This window comes from Stegodyphus dumicola, chromosome X1 (assembly GCF_044657685.1).
Source record: "Stegodyphus dumicola isolate Sdum_Otavi_A_Nest chromosome X1, ASM4465768v1".
NCBI lineage: Eukaryota > Metazoa > Arthropoda > Arachnida > Araneae > Eresidae > Stegodyphus > Stegodyphus dumicola.
This window is the reverse complement of record NC_140780.1, coordinates 13,762,102-13,780,149: the sequence shown is the minus strand read 5'-3', so window position 1 is coordinate 13,780,149 and position 18,048 is coordinate 13,762,102. Positions and strand designations below refer to the sequence as shown.

At 32.9% G+C, this 18,048-nt stretch overlaps 1 protein-coding gene across 1 annotated transcript in view; it reads left to right on the top strand.

The window, feature by feature from the left end:
* The window catches only part of LOC118204633 (vacuolar protein sorting-associated protein 72 homolog), a 90,015-nt gene that overhangs the window by 16,102 nt on the left and 55,865 nt on the right, over positions 1-18,048 (top strand). The window contains exon 2 of the mRNA XM_085808067.1: positions 292-441. Within this exon, the coding sequence (XP_085664193.1) occupies positions 328-441 (114 nt within the window). The 5' untranslated portion in view covers positions 292-327. The remainder of the gene's footprint in view (positions 1-291; positions 442-18,048) is intronic.

The following is an 18,048-nucleotide window of genomic DNA, read 5'->3' as shown; positions in this document are numbered from 1 at the left end:
GTAATTTAATATATTTTTTAAATGAAAAACATGGTTAATTATAAATTTTAGAAATAGTTTTTTTTCCTTACCCTACTCAACATATTTAGAACAGTAAGCTGCAAATTACATAACAAAATTCTGATCATATAATATTTAATTGCTGCATTATTTGACAGTAATTTCTAGCCATGTCTAGTGTTTGTAGATAATCAGCAAGTAACAAAATAAAATTATATATATATTTTAAAGTTTTTTAGTAATTTCTCTTGTCACATGTATATTGATTGAGTTATGTGTATCTCATTTTAGTGTCTCAGCTCTGAATAAATTTTGTTGAGAATAATAATGTTAGCTGCTACGCGAGAAAGGAGAGCAAATGCGGGAAATCGCATGGCCATGTTGCTGGAGAGTGAAGATCCTGATCAGTTTTATACCAGTGTATATGGTGGATTTCAAGAGGTGAGTGAGTATTTATAAAATGGTTTTTGATTTTTAGTTTTAGGCCACATGTTAATTCTCTGTCGGTATTTAGCCGAAGTGGCACGCCCTTTTGCATATTATCATTAGAATCTGTATTTAAACAGCTTTTTATTAGCTAAATTGTTATAGTTACTACTTATATTAGGTTTGGTTTTCATAACTTCTATTCTTTAAGATTATAGTTATAGTAATAAAGAAAGTAAGAAAACGAAGGATTTGTAATTAAAATCCAATGTATACTAAGTGACCAAAAAATTCTCATGACTGGAGCTGGCATGCCAGTCGGAGGGTTAATGTAAGTCGGGAAACATTATCAACATATCAAAAGAAAACATGCTTCAGCAATTTAAAGTTCAGATTTTAAATATTAAGTTAGTATTATATGGTGCATTAAAAATATGCTTAGCTTTTTCTTGAAATCCTCCTGTAATTTTTTTGTATTGTTATTCTCTCATGTGCACTGTGATCTGTTTTCTCTTTAAAAAAAAAAAAAAAAAAGATTATTGTACAAACTTAACATTGTGCATTTACCTTTTTTGAGAACCCTGTAATTCCTCCCCCATGCTGTTTTTCTCCCCCTTGTACACAGTGATCGGTTTTCAGAAAAAAGTCGGGTAATTGCATAAACCCGATATCCTGCACAATCTTCGTATTGTGCACCAACATTGATCCTGATGAAACTTCATCATACTTTCTGTAACAATAAAAAGAGAGATTCTATTCTCAATATTTAAAAATAACAAATAGTAATCAAAAACAGAATACGTATTTGAAAAAGAAATATTTCATAATCCCACTGAATTGAGTCAGCCAAAACAAAATAGAGGGTGGTAGAATAATATCTGTCGAATCAGTTTTTTTATTGCAAAAAGTATAGTAAAATTCGCATAACTCGTGCATCTTCATTTTTCGTAACACCAGATGCTCGAATAATCTTTTCTTCAGAGGCAAACTTGTCTTTATATATAATTTAGTCATAGGAAAAACTAAATTACACTGTTTGATCGTAACTTTTAAGTTTTTTGCCTAACTTTAAAGTTTCTAACTTTTAAGTTCTTTGCCGAATACTTGCTTTTGTACAATTTTAAATATTTTCTTTTCTGCGATTGTACAAAATTGGTAGTAAACATATTAACCCTCTAAGCGACAAAGTTGTATATATACGGCCTAGAATATTTTTTGTGATATCTGCAAGAACGTATATCACGCTACCTGGAAAACCGGAAAAAGTCAGGGAATTTAAGTATTTTAGTCAAAATCTGGAAAAGTCAGGGAATTTCATACAACGATCCCGCCAAAAAAAGCAAGTTTTGCGCCGACGTCGGAAGAGATGACTTTTTTGGCGAATTGTGTATCACGTGAGTCATTCGGGCAGCTGGCATAGAGCCAATTTTCGCAGCTCCAATTTGATTGTCTTTTAGAAAGGCAGAGCAAGTTTCCTGCAACTTTTGGTTTCCAGTAACCTCGAGAATCGGGAGAATCGCATGTGCAGTGCATGAACTAAAGAAAGTATCTATTCTCGTATAACCATAATCAATCACTCACTCACTATTCTCGTATAAAACAAAATGGGTTTAATCTTATTGTACGATACCATGGAGGTTAGAATCAAAGAATATGTATTGTAAAGAAGGAAAACCTCTCTGCAACAGACGTGGCTCCGTTCCGCCATAGAAGGAAACAGCTGTGCATGCGCGATATATCTGTCGCCAAAGCTCGAAACCGGTGTCGAAGTTCACGATACCAAGAGTTCATAAAATGAATATTGTTTAAAATTTCTATAAACTCTAAAGGAAAAGAAAATATTTTTTGGCACAAGTAAATTAATTCATGGATTAGTTATTTTGAGGGGAAAAAAAACTACGAAAATCCTTTTTAAAAATTATTGCAAAAAATCGAATAAGAAACGTTCTTTGATAAAACGTTTCTTCTTGGATTTTTCGCAATAATTTAAAATCAGATTTTTGTAGTTTTCTTTTTTGTCAAAGAACGTTTATTCTTAACACGTGTTTCTCAATTTCCTGTACACATCGCGGAGAGGGAATTCTGGCCGCCAGGTTCCGTCGCCAAATCCCTTGGCAAATTTTTCCCTCCACATTCTAGCGGGGTAATAGCATTACGTGTATGGAACCTTTTCTTTACATAGACGTTCTTTGGTTAGAATAATCTTCATGTATGGTACAACAGGATTTGGTGACATGATGATGAGCAGTAAACGGGTCATTTTGGTCTTGGCGACAATTTTCAAAATCGTGCCCAAAGCCTTACCGTATACTAGAATTTTACCGCAAAATCTTTTTAAACCTTTTTTTTTTTTCTTCTTTTTAATAAATATCTTGTCATTTTGCAGTAAAATAAAAAAATAGTGATCAGTCATCTAGACTAACCATGTAATATAACTATTCGCTAAATATCGTTGATTATTCTAATTAAATTTTTAAGTAATTATTTTTATTTTTTTGTTATTCATATTATTTAATGCTGCTTCTTCCCTCTAAATTTATTTATTATTAGTAAATAATATTTCCAAATTTCAGGAAATTTTCTCTGGCATAATCCTGAAATTAATTCTAGCAGTATGATGACATACCATCACGAAATTTAATGCACATTTTTTTTCCTTATGTATGCTGCGAAATAAATATAAAATACCTCAGTTTATTAAAAAAATATCGTTAAATAGATTTTTCATTCGTTTAGCTGCAGAATGTCTGCAAAAAAAAGCCTTATTTTATTCCTGATTGGGCAGATTCTAATCTCAATCTTCAGGGAGAAAACAACTCCTATTATAATTATATTTGTGTTTCCAAGTGTTAAGGTGCCTTTTTAAGAAGACACCTCACACAAATTAAATTTACCTAAAATCTAACCTAACTATTTAGAATTGCGTTGTGATTTATAAGGACCGGATTAGCCTGGTGTTGAACTGGTGATGATCATGAGTAATAATTAAATATAACATACAGTTGTTATCCATTGTATATATCTTAAATTTTTTTAAGTTTCTTAAGTGGAAAAGTAAACAAATTTATCAAAAAAAGTATACCAAGAATAATTAAGAATAAATGACCTCTGGGATTTATTGAATAATTAAGTGAATTTGCTACACAATACAAGTAATACCATAATTAATTTACCTCTTAGCACAGCCAACATACATTACGTGGATAGACTGGAATTTTCTTGAAACAAACCTGGAAAAGTCAGGGAATTTCATTCTCCTGTTTGAGTGGCAACCCTGGTATATATACATGCATATTAAAATATGTCAAAGAAATTAAGACAATATATCAAAAGTGCACAAATCGAGGTATGAAATACTAAGAGTTTTTACATTAAAATAATAATTTGTTCTCATAGTAGTTTTGGGAAATTTGTGCTTTTTTAGCGAAAACCCTGGCTGCTCAGAGGGTTAAAGCAGCTATCTCTTCTTATTATATCTTAGCTGCAGATAACTGCAGATTTAAATGCTGCAGATGTTTTCTGTTTTTTCTTGACGCTACTTGGAGCGCATTCAAATCCATTCTCATTCTTGTGATCTCAATTAGAGAAAAAGTAAAGAAAATGAAAGGACACTTGCCATCTAGTGACAAGAATAAGACATTCTCCCACCTTTTGATTTTACATCAATGAAGAGAAAATCAAAACAAAATCTCTCAATATCAAACAATAGTTCAAGTTTGCAAATATGAAAAATTAACAAATGATGCTTTCAAAGGAGTGTTACACATCTAAGTATTTTCTTACCATAACCAGATAACATATTCCAGCTTACTGCAGTTAAGACAAACTTCTAAAATACTGAAAAGGGACAATAATTACTGCATCAAATTATATAATAGGTCTTACATTTTTATGTCCGTATCTAGTTTGATAGTTTATATCAGTTTCGCTCATCGGGAGAGTTGTTCATGATCAACTCGCTAAAAATGTTTGGTCTATCAAGTTCATGAGGATAAATATGTTTAACTGGTCTTAAGAGTTAACCCATTGCAGTTTCCCCTTTGACAACATGTACTTCATTGTCTTTTCTGGAATTTGTTTCTACAACATGACCTGTTGGCCAGTCTGTTCTCCTGTTGTCACTGTGAACAAATGGAAGTCATTTTTGTTAATAATTTTTTGTCATTAGTCCCAGGTGATTGTTAGGTAATATTTATATCAACCTCTCCCACTGCCTGCCCCACCATGAAGCGGTTGGGAGAATAAATTTCCACTGTATTCTCATAGCAGTAGAATGGTCTTATGTTTCTTTCAAGTTTTTCAATCTTAATAGAGAACCGGTTTGTTGATAAATTTTCCGTCAGCTCAAGGTGTATTTGTGCGGTAGACTGTGCAAGTAAAGAGCAAGATCCATGCCTTTTCTCTTTCTTCAAATAAAGAGGACCAGCTACATTGGCTCATCTCTAAAACAATCTTCAGGAAGAGGTGCTGCAACAGTTTCTAGATACTTTGCATTGTATCTTCTACAGGAAACACATTTTATCAGAACTCTACATACTATTTTTTATTCTTATGATCTTTGTACATATTCTCAGGATGCAGAAGTTCTGTCAGATATTGTCTAGTGTAAATTGTATACCAAGTATGAGGTAATCAAAAATGGTAGTCTAATTGATGAGCTAAGTCATGATTTTGGTGGCAATACAATTGAACAGCAAAAATTCTCTTCGTGATTTGTTCTGGTAATCTTGTTCCAAAACCAAATAAGGCCATTTGAATCAACAAATGTGTTTAACTTTTAAGTTCTTTGCCAAATATTTCCATCTGCACGATTTGTATCTTTTTTTTCTGCGATTTCTGTTTCAAGAACAGTAATTGTTTAGAATCTGGTCTTCTGCAATTATTGATAAGTCTACATATCCAAGCTGTTATTCTTAACATTTTGTAGTAAGGTGGATATTTTTTATTTTCTTTTGTTTAGGCTTGTTTGTTCTTTTATTCATCTTCGGTAATTTAAAAAATGGAGGCCCCTTCCACCACTGAGACATGGATAGGACATAGACCATGTGGACATTTCAACCACGACACGAAGTCTGCCAGATTTAAGACTCTAGGGAAATGACTCGATGCCTCTGTATCCCTCAGAGATCTAATTTCATTTACTCTGTTCATGACAAACATAGCCCAACAGTCTTCGTTCTGAATCCAATACAAGACATTTATTCTGTCCAGTAAAATATCTTTCAAGCAGAAAATCTTTCTTAATGAAATTCATCTGTTTGACACCTATTATTAACTCGTTGACTGCCGTGGTGGCCACGGGTAACCGGCACTCGACTTAGCTATAGCCCCATGCCTGCCACCCATGACCGCCGACTTGACAATAGTAAAATACATAATTAGAGTAAATATCAATACTGATAAATTTTTAAATAGTACCATTGTTACTATAATAGTTTGAAGAATAATAAATCGTAAAAATTTTAGTTATAAATCGCAATAATTGTCTACAGAGGGTGACCCCCACCATGAAAAATGCATTAAGCACGATTATGTAACTCGCATTGTCTTCTGTAGATAATATTTCAACATAATATACATTGCATAATGAAAATTTCAAGTTGGCATCATGGGCAAACCACGTAAAATGCACGCGGCAGTCAACATGTTAAGCATGATAAAAGCTCAAGTCTAGAAAGAGACGCAGATTTTAAAGGCATGAGCTTATATCATTTAACTACACTGAACCACTGTCCTGCCTGCGTAAACGTATTCTGAAGCATCACAAAATACATGAAACGATAAATCAGTTTCTTATTCAGAATCATTTAATGTCTTTTTGGAAACCTTCTTATCTTCCTCAAATTTTAATTCTCTTTTTCATTTCAGAAATTTCTTTTCTTGGTTAGTAGGTAATTTGGCGTCCCAGTATAATTTTCTTCTCCAACACTGTTGCATTAGAATTTTTGGAATTAAAGTTACAGGGCGCAGAAATCCAGTTGGATCAAACAGTTGACTTGTTAAAAACAAAATGATTCTTTTGATTAAATTTTCATCATTGTAGTCATTAAATTTTTAATTACAAACAGAACATCTGCTGAAACATCCGAGTTTAAACTAAAGTAGGAACAATTCCATCACTTAAAACTTCTTCCAAAATGTCTAATGTCTTTTCATTCTTAGTGCAAATTTCTGAAATATTTAATTGTATGCCATTATAGATCTATTCTCTTAGATCAAAACATGCTAGAAGCATAACTTCTTTTGACAGCCTTATAAATTTCATCAGTTATTTGGACTTGCTTGTGACGCAATTATCTACATATAGGGATTTTAGATGCTGTTTCTCACAAATGATCTGGAATGTTGTCTAAGTAATAACTCAGAGTAGCCTTTCAAAGGAAGAGACTCGAATTCACTCCAAACACTACTTGTAAGTGTCTAAAACTTTCTTATTATTGGGATCATTCTGCTTCCACCATCAGATTCTGAGCAAGACTCGATCCTTATTTTTTATTCCTATCTTCAAAAACACTTTTCAGGTGTTGGCTACTACCCTATACTCATACAAGTGAAATTTATGTAGAATGCTGGGAATTAATTCTATGCAGTTGTCTCCTTAGTCAGACAGTCATTTAAAGAGAGACTGTTCTTTTCTAGCAGAAACACTGAAGACTGACCGGATTTTAGTAATGGAATGTTCTTAGATGACTGCCCTGTGTGTGAAATAACATTTTGTTTCTTCTAATTCAGTAGGTTTTACTTTTAAGATTATTTGTTCATCAAACTATTGTTTGAAGATGCTTTCATAAGCTTCCGCCAGCCCTTTATTTTGTTAAGTCTTCAATGGTAGATTTCAGTCACCTTTCAGCTATTATCATTTGGAAAAATTTGGTGACCAACGCAAGGATACTGTCTGCCAACCACGTCTTCTGAAAATATTCCTTGGATTCTTCTAGTTCTTCTCTGGACTTTTATTCCAAAAGTATCTAATCCCTAGAGATCAGCAATATGTGCGGCAGAAACAATATAAGTCAATATAAGAAGATAATGAAAGTGTTTGAAAAGTTTTTCTTGTTAAGAATCGAGCATTTCATGAAGGTTAGAAAGGAAGGAGCGGCCAAAACGGAATTAGAAGTGAAGCACTGCTCCGAAGCTTCGGTCACCAGATGGGGTGTTTTTTATTTACATTCTGAAGCTCCCTTGACAGCGCTTGATAGTATTTCGACACACGACAGTTCCATACAAATCGAAAAACGGGACACTTCCACATAAAAGAAACATTCCTAGTATGATGGATAATAGCAATTTGTATAGTTTAGTGACATTTACGCAAAAATCACATCTTGGTTATTTTTCAATAACTAACAACAACGATTTTGATTATGAATTTGTTTTATAAAATTCTAAGCTGTTGAACTACAAAAATATAGATTTTAACAAAAAGTTATGCTTAAAGAATGAAAAATACCTCACCGTCCCTTTAAAATTGTATATGTTTTTAGATACCCTTCATACGGTATTCGCTACTTTTATTTTATGTTTCAAATGCCAAAATGTTTTAAATAAAATAATTTTTTTTCACATCCACATATTATTGTAACATGTACTTTTTAAAATTAGTGTAAATTACTTTACTCAAAAAATATAGTGAATGCACAGAAATTAAAGATTTCCACATGCCGGAAATGAAAAATATGAAACATGTATGGGTTATGCATGTGCTTCCAAAAAGCAGCCTTTAACAAAAAATTGTAAACATAAATTGACATCCTGTTGACAAATACGTTATAAAACTAGTTAAGCAAGAATTGTTCATACTGGAAAGCAATCTGTTAAAAGGTATTGTAAAACAATTTCTATGAGATGCGTACTGAAGAAAGTAATAAAGAGTTTTGGAATATGTATTGTTGAAATTAAGGGTAAAAAAATCTAATAAGTATAATTAAAAGAATTATTCCCCTTATCAGTCATATATTCCCCTTATATAACTCAGAAGTTTTAAATAATATTTAAAAAATAATCCTTATTTTATTCTCTTTCAGAAATATGCAGAGAAAGGTAAATACTATTTAAACTATTTCGCTATTAAATTAAAAGGTGCTCTAATTTCAAATGGACCGAATAGAGCATTTGGTCTATTCGGTCCATTATACTTTTCGATTTAAAAGATGCCTCAGAAGCTAAAAAATCATGTCATATTTGAGAAAGTATTTTAGGAAGAAGCACTATAAATAGAAAAGAAATAATACATAATTTTAATAATACAATAAACTTTAATCTGAATTTTTGTAATCCTTAACCGAATCAAATCGAATTTCCTTAATTTTTTTCCCCTGATGTAATTAACGGAAACTTGTGAAAATATTTCAAATTAAACTGTTCTGTGAAAAGTATAGCATTTAATTTCGTTCAGAATGAAATGTTGTTTAAAAATGTATTCTTTTCATGTACTTAGGACTCTGAAGTATTGTAGAAAAGGAAAATATATACATTTATATGCATATTTACGACATAATTACAAAATATTTACATCCGATCGTGTCAAAACCCATTGAACTCAATGGTAAACTACCCAATGTTTTGGTCACCAAAGATGGGATCGCCAGTGCTTCAAAGTAGGGTATGGGGAAACCGGTTTAGGGCCACTCCATGTAATTGATACTATGTGCAGTTTCAGTGGCATCATTGTTATGTTGTTTTATTATGCTTTATGCATCTGACATCACTATTATTTTTGTCATTCTAAAAGTTGTCATGTAAACAATAAGGCGTACCTAAGTTGTTCTCTTTAACTTTTTTTTTTTTTTTTTTTTTTTTGTGTTTGTTAATAAAGTGTAAAAATTCAATTAGCAATTACTTTGCGTGTTGGTTTTATAACAGTTATGGGATTTAGCCACGTTTATCTGCGCAAAATAAAGAAAATAAAGTAACGATGGCTATGTTGACATATCTGAATCGCGGATTTTTTTTACTTTCGTTTTTTATTTCAACACTTCGGCCTGAACATTGTGTAGGTAGAGTAGACGCTACAGTGTATCAATAGTCTTTTTTGCTGCATATTTCCTAGTTAATGAAGACGTAATATAGAAGCTATTTTTTATTTATTTTTTTTTTTTTTTCCAGTGTACCAAATTGGAAGGTTTATCCAACTGGACTCAACATCTTCGATAATTCCCTTATCGAACCAAAAGAGTCAGCAAACGGCGCGAATGAAAAGACGATACGCGAGTGCAACGAAGCTGCAAAAGCATATGCATATGCAAAGGCGAATGCGAAAGCTGCTGTGATCATTTGCACAAAAGCAGCCTATGTCTGGAACTATGCAACACCATATTTTTGGACATAGGCTGCCTACATTAAACCATTTTCGAACTAAAACATATCGTTTTTCTATACCTTCATGCATTCACCTCTTTATTTTCCTGTTTTCTTTAAATCTAAAAAAACTTAGGCAACATTTTCACTAATTTCTATTAAAAAAAGACAAAATACATGAAAAGAACCAAAAAAAAAAAAAATCAAAATAATTTAAAAATCAAATGAGATAAAAAAATATTAAAATTTCAGAAAAAACTATAAAATCGGGGGAATATTCCCTCTCTTCCTGAAAAATGTAAAAAATTAATCATTCATAATTCCTATTAATACTTGCACATATATGTGCCAACAATTTAATATGAATTATCTCACTATGTCTTTTAATAAAATTTTCAGATAATTGTTTATATATATTTGGGTTACAACTTTGATATTTCATAATTTCATTCCAATCTTCTACATCTTATCTACATTTATTAACTGCATCTTTTTCATTTATTGGATCATTCACATTTCCGATCTGTTTATTTTTCGAATCAAAAACATGACCATCTTTTGAATGCAAATAATTATCCATTTCTTTTCTAATACAGTCAAAAGTCGTTAATTCCGACACCCATAATCCGAAATGATCTATAATCCTGACCTCAAAGCTACAAACTTTCTGCGCATGCGTCTCATTGACGTAAGCTCGTAAGACCTTTACGGCTGTGAATATGCCTGTGCCTGTGCGCGTGCTCAAAATAAGTTTCCGAATGCGCGTTTAATGTATAACGGACAGTATAAGCTAAGCTAAAATTATCTAATTCAGTTATTGTTGCAGATTCCATTGTTCCTTAATCTTCGAATTGGATTCGGCTTATTATTTTTTGCGGACTGTTAGAGCAATTTTATAAAAAGTAAGCTTGAACTTTCGATTATGTCAAATAGAATTTCTGATATATATTTACTAATACGTAAAGGATCTACAAAGCAAAAGTATGTTTCGAAGTCCATTAAACAAGAAGTGGAATTGCTGCAAAAAAAATGGATAAATGCATATCCTTTATTTATCTAAACTTTAATGTTTGTTTATCTAAACTTTGTTTATGTTTAACGCCGCAGCGCGCAATGAATTGGAAGTTGATCTGTCAGCACTATCCTTATCTTCAGGGCAGATGTTTTTATTTTATTTGGCTTATAATTCCTTAGTAAATGTAGTATTTCATCTCGATGTACTCCGTCTTTGATATGATTTAAATCAAATTCCTCGTCATTATAATTCGCTTCGGATAGCGAAGAAAGTGACAGAGGTTATTGAAAACGAAAAAATTTCGATTGACAAATTAGTCTGTATTCTCGTCACAGCAATTATAGGACTTGAACAGCGGAACTTTGTAACTGAACAAGAAATTATGTCTGTTTATAGAATTAAAGAGAATGTATTATCACATAAAAAACGAAGCAACTTAAACAACTTGCATTAAAAGAAATGTTTAATAAAGTAAACAAATAAATATTAAGCTTTTTTTTTTTTTTTTGTAAATTTTGATACCCTTTAGATCATAATTGTTCTTTATTTCATAAATTACGGTTTAATATTTTTAATTTTATAATTTCTGCCTGCTATCTTACCAGATTTAAACTGATGATCTATAATCCGGAAAAATCGATAATCCAGAATCGCCGAAGTCCCAACGAGTCCGGATTAACGACTTTTGACTGTACTTTGATCCAATGGTTGTATTTTATCCACTGTTTCATTAACAAAATTTAAAAAAAAAAACTGTCATCAATATTATATTTATTTAAATCAACAATTTCTCTTAAATTTGCCAATGCACTCAAAACATATATTTCTGTATTAACATCCTGATCCATCCTTACAATTTTTCGAAATTTTATTATCCATATCATAATTTCCATCATTAGTTAATTTAAAACCTCCAGGTCGACCAGTTTTTCTTTTATCATCAAAGGATGGATAAATGGCAATAATTTATTAGAATCGAAAAAACTATTACTCCTATACTATCAATTAATATAACTTTTTGCCCTTTCATATAGAATTGGGTTTTTCCCCCTCTTCAACAATAAAATATATAGTTTTTAGCAGTTACATGTTTTAATTTATAATGCAAATTTAATGTTAAGTTTCGTACAGTATGTATAATTTTCATGATGGGATAGATCAAAAGCAATAATGGGATATAATTTACCATAGTATAAATAATCTGTCATACATCCTGTTCCTTTGTTTCTATTATTTGTAATTTCTAGAAAAGCTTCATACGGTTTATTCCAATCTTTACTAGAAAAATCCATATTATATTTTTCAGATGGTATGACTTTTGAATTTATCGTAACCCAACACTTGGTCATATCTAAATAATCAAATACCATATTATTTTTCTTATAATTTTCATTTCTGTCTATATATTGGAGAACAACATGTAATGTTAAAACTTCATTCGATGTAGTGTGTTAGGATATGATCCAAATTGTGCATTTTCAATTACGTTTGATTCATGAATGACATATTGATTCCAATGAATATCTATAGGTTGATTGGATAATAGTAATTGTTTATATAATATTTCTTCTTTATTTTTAAACTTAATATGAGCTAAAATGAGAGGTAAATCTTCAATTTCTGTTTTATAATCAGGATTAGCAACATCCGTATATATATCATATTTTCATTATTTTTTTCTCTATCAAATTCTATTTTTATTAGGAAATCTGTTATCGCTTTCCTGAAATATTTTAGAAAATCAAAAATTTGATCAAGTGGTAACCACATTGTAACGGATTGACTATCTTTTGTCATTTTCTATCTTTTATCAAATCCTTTGTTATAGTTTTCATTTTTTTTTCAACTTTTAATTTATTAGTTATTTCAGTGATTGCTGTTTGAGCTGTTACAAATCCATTGTTTTATATATTTTACTCGATTAGGATGATCACTCATATCAAAAAAACAAAACATATCAGTCGGTTGTGTTGTTGTATAATCAGGTGTATATTCACAAAGTCTTACAACATGTTGTATAATAGAAAAATAATCACTAGTATGTTCAATAGCTTTACCACCTATTGTCAGTTTTTTACCAGTAAATAAATCTAATCCGCAATTTGGTCTTACATTATCATTACCTACAGAATGACCGTTATTTTTCAGAATTTTAAATTTAATTTGAATATAAGACTTTGAAAGTTATTCTTGCTTCTTTATTTCTGATAAAAAAATTCATATTTACTAACTTTATTATATTCCACATTTGCTTTTTCTAATACTGACAAAATGCAAAATTTTACATTTTGGCTGCCAATAAATGAAGGGTTTTCGCTACAGCGCATCTGATCTGCACAACTGGCAGGATATTTAAGAGGAGAAATTACGATTCCAGGTAATAAATTCTTCATGAATTTCATTCTGTGTACTCTGGTAGACAGTAACTGTGCCTCGCATACAGGTGCGCAAACGATATGCGGAGATGTCAGAATTTGAGAGAGGTCGTGTAGTTGGGCTCTAAGAAGCCGGTTCGTCTTATCGGCAAATAGCTCGACATTTGAGCAGGAGCGATGCCGCTATTAGACGATGTTGGCAGGAATGGGTGAACTATGGCCACACACAGTGTCAAGAAGGAAGCGGTAAGCCTAGAGAAACGACAGAATGTGAAGACAGCAATCGTCTGAGCGGCACTCACAGCCCCAGATGCATCATTATCATCGATTGTAAGTGCAACTAGTGCTTCAGTGACCACAAGGACTATTCATATATGGCTCACAAAAAGAGGGCTGAGGTTACGGCACCCCTTGCGCCAACTACCATTGAGCTCTGTACAACGTCAAGCCGTTTGCAGTGGTGTCGGGCCCATTTGCACTGGAATGTCATTGAGTGGAGTAGAATAGTCTTCAGCGATGAGTCCTGCTTTGAACTGAGCCCCCAATAACCAGCGAAGGCGAGTCAGGAGACGCCCCGGACAGCGGTGTGATACCAACCTGACTGTCTTCTGGCAGACAGGCTGACAGCCAGGAGTGGTGGTCTGGGGTGCCATTTCATTTCATAGTAGGACCCCCATTGGTTGTCATCTGTCGCAACCTTACAGCACAGCGGTATGTCAACGAAGTTCTAAGGCCTATTGTGTTGCCCTCCATGTCACACCACCCTGGGCTTACATTTCAGCAAGATAATGCCTGCCCCCCACACTACACATTTCTACTGCTTGCCGAACATTACCTTGGCCAGATATTCAAATTACTATATTTTGAATATCTAATATAATCTATATACTAATCTAATTAAATCTATATACTGAATAACTAAGGCCCGTTGTGTTGCCCTTCATGTCACGCCACCCCGAGCAAGATAATGCCTGCCCCCACACTGCACATTTCTACTGCTTGCCGAACGTTACCTTGGCCATATGTTCAAATTACTATATTTTGAATATCTAATATAATCTATATACTGAATATCTAAGGCCCGTTGTGTTGCCCTTCATGTCGCGCCACTCTGAGCTTACATTTCAGCAAGACAATGCCCGCCCCCACAATGCACATGTTTCTACTGCTTGTGAAACATTACCTTGGCCAGCAAGGTCGTCAGATCTCTCTCCTATTGAGCACGTTTGGAGCATTGTGGACAGGGCCCTCCAACCAGCTCGGGATGTTGACGATCTAACACGCCAGTTCGATAGAATTTGGCACAATATTCTACAGGAGAGTATCTGCAACCTCTATCAATTGATGTCAATACGAATAACTGCTTGCATAAGGGTCAGAAGTGGACAAATGCGTTACTGACTTTTTCACTTTATGAATCTCGATCGCTTCAATAAATCATCCAATTTTTCTCAAACTGTAATCATTTGTTTTTCTGTACATGTACATCACCTCTACCGAGTTTCGTCCCATTCCAATAACTCCTTCTTGGTGCGTAGTTTTTTTTTTTTTTTTTTTTTTTTTTTTTTTTTTTTTTTTTTGTTTGTGTGTGTGGTTGTAAGAGTGTAGTTCATAAGTTCATTTAAGATCGGTCGTTTAATTTGTTTTAAAATATCGAATAATAATGAACGGCCTTTTTTATTTGATTTAAGTTGTGTTTTTACTTAATGTAATTCTTTTACTATTATAAAGTTGGTTGATTTGTGCTTTTGTTAAATATAAATCATAATTAGGAGTTTTAGTTTGATCAATCTGTAAAGTTACTTCATCTCCTGCAGATTTCAATTTATTAACCCTTTGCGCTCGAGGCGCTTTTCCGCTTTTCTGTCGGGTGAACCAGCAACTCGAGAGTAATCAGCCACTCCCGCTTATATCATGAATTCCTTATTGTTAACTTAAAATAATTTTAGTCACAATAAAACACTTTAAACTCGTATATTTTAACATTATACACATTTTTTTAACTTAATGAAATATATGTATTAAACATTACATTCTAAAATTTTGCTTCGTATGATATTTTACAAAACAATCTCCAATATGCATCCTTGGCTTGTCGGGGCATGTGTCACAGTAGTATACAGTTTGTCTTCTTTGAGAGCAAACCTTGCAATTTGTTTTTTGCCCCATCAAAATAATATGCAGCTTTCCATTTAGTCGGATCGCTTCAGAAATGCTATGTGAAGTAGAAGCTGTGCTGGGTTGTTTTTGTCGAAAGTCTCCTCTCAGTTGATCCACTAAAGTTTTCAAATATTGTAGGTGACTAAGCGGCCGTTCGTTTCTCTGCTTCTTTACTGATTTATAAAGAATGTATGAATTGACGGAGCAGATTTCCTAAATTTGATGTAATTTACAATAACATTGGGCTTTTTTATAACGACTTCAATATTGCCTCGTAGAGTTCTTCTTACAGGAGTTATTCCTGCATTATTCCAAGTAGTCCAAGCCGTCACAATCCTCTTGCCCTTCCATGCAAGAACCAAAATATTACCTTTACGATATGCACATGTGGTTCAATTCTCAAATTTTGGCTTTCGTATTTCACATGGCAGGTGCTTTCTATTTGTCATGATTGTCCCAGTTAAGTGGCACTTTTGTTTGCATAATTCTTCCGCCAATATGTCACTCGTATAATAACGATCCGTGAACATGTGGTGTCCCTGAACACCGGCAATTTTATCTTGTATCATTTTGTATTGATGTAGCGGTATTCTGGTTGATACCAGTAGATCGGGTCTTATCAAAGTCTCTGTTGTTAGAGATCCATAATACGGCAGAATAGCACAAATGAAGCCGGTATTTGAATCTGTGAGCGTATAAACCCGAATACCCCATTTTGTAGGTTTCGTTGGATTGTACGTAATGAATGATATGCGACCTTTAAATTTGACAGTCGACGCATCCACACTCTGCTCTCCGGTTACAAAATAATTCGAGAACCTTTCATTTATACATTCGAGGAAACCAGATACTAACTGCAAACGGGTTCTAGGGTTTGTATTTTCTGAGGGTATTGTCTTAAGGTGAAGTCTCCAAAATATTTGACAAAATCAGTCTCTCGTAAACGTGTCTGAGTAAAACGGAATATAACTAGTATCATTTTTCGACCAGTATTCTTGTATGTTTGCCAGTGGCATTGTCCCCATATTTATGATTGCCCCAATAAACGCCCAAAATTCGGTAACTGTTACATCGTACCATGATCGCTTTATAGAACGAGATGATAAGGTCTTCCCTTCCACCTTCCTTGCAGCGTTATTGTTAGTTTCCTGCACTATGTCAGTAACTAATTCCTCGGTGAAAAATAATTTGAAAAAATCTATTGGTTCTTTTATGTGTGCAAATATGTGCGGTCCTACTTGTCTTTCACCGGATACAAACGGTATTCTTCTGGGGATTTCTTCGGATTCTGTGCACACTGTCCATTTTGAAGGTTCAGTCTCTTCTGTACAATCACTTCCAGATTCACTATTGATTATTCGGATTTTTCGTCTTCTTGCTCCTCTAACGTCATCACTATCTTTATCACTTCCGTCTTCGTTCTGATGGGCAAGCTGTCTATGTAGTGATGTAATTTCGTTCGTTATTGCCGAAAAATTAAACTCATCTTTGCTAGAAGTAACTTCTTCGTCGTGTTCCATACTTATTGGGCTCAGTAACTTTTAAAGAAATACTGCGATAGGCAAGAAGTTTGAGTTCGAACTGATGGCGAAGACAGAGTCCTATCCGCTGTTGCAAGTATTTTTGAGATAAGACATTTAATCGCATAAGCATTGCAAAGACAACCTTTATTTGAGATAAGACATCCTTCCTTTGAGATAAGACACCTCGTAATATGATCTACAAAAGGCCAAGTAGATGTCTCAAGCGATATTCCTTAGGTCAAACACAAATAAACACATTGATTCGAATGGTGCCTCTCAGGCACCGCTCGCACATATGCAGTGGTGCCTGAGAAGCACCGCTCGAATGCAAAGGGTTAATCTGTCTGTCACTCAAATGTACTTTCTTTTTCATATAATTACTCATTTACTAGGATAAAAACTTATTAAAATATTGTTTTACATCTGTTTCATTCATAGTATAAATTTTTAATAACATAATTAACAATAAAACTATTTGATTAAATATTTTTTTAGGTATTGAGCCGATAGGAGGTATTTTATCTGCTAAATCTGATAAATTATCTAAACCTTTTCCTGTCATCATTTTCTCTTTAGAGTTTAGCCAATCAAGAACATTATGCAATTTTTTTCATGTACGAATCCAAATGACTGGAAATGTGTTCACTATTACTTTATATATATACATATATATATGTATGTATGTATGTATGTATGTGTGTGTGTGTGTGTGTGTGCGTGTGCATCTTTTGTTCTCTTAATAACAGACCCAGATGTTGCTAATTGTTGAGATTTTTCTTTTTTTATACTTTTTGCTTGTTTTATTGCATCTTTTAATGTTTCTTTATTTTCATTCAAAAATTCACTAGGTAATTTTAATCCCATGTCTTTAATTTTTATCAAAACTGGTATCGATAAAAGAATCTATTATTTCCCATAAGTTTAGTTTGTGTACCTGTTATAGATTTTTCTTGAAATAAATTTTCTAAATCATATTCAATTTCAGTTCTTGATGACTCTAAAGGTGGAAAGGATATATTTGCAAAACATCTTGAATATTTTTTACAACTTCTTTATTTGATGTCTCATATTTTTCTATTTCTATTAACATGTTTATGGAATTTATACAATACTTTTTGAACTAATTTTTCTCTCAATTGTTTATCTCTACTTTTTCTAATTTCTTTATCTAATTTTACTTTTCAGTATTTTGTTTTAACTCCTGTCTGTGGTTCCCCCCCCCCATATTCTTTTTCTAATTGATTCAAATCCA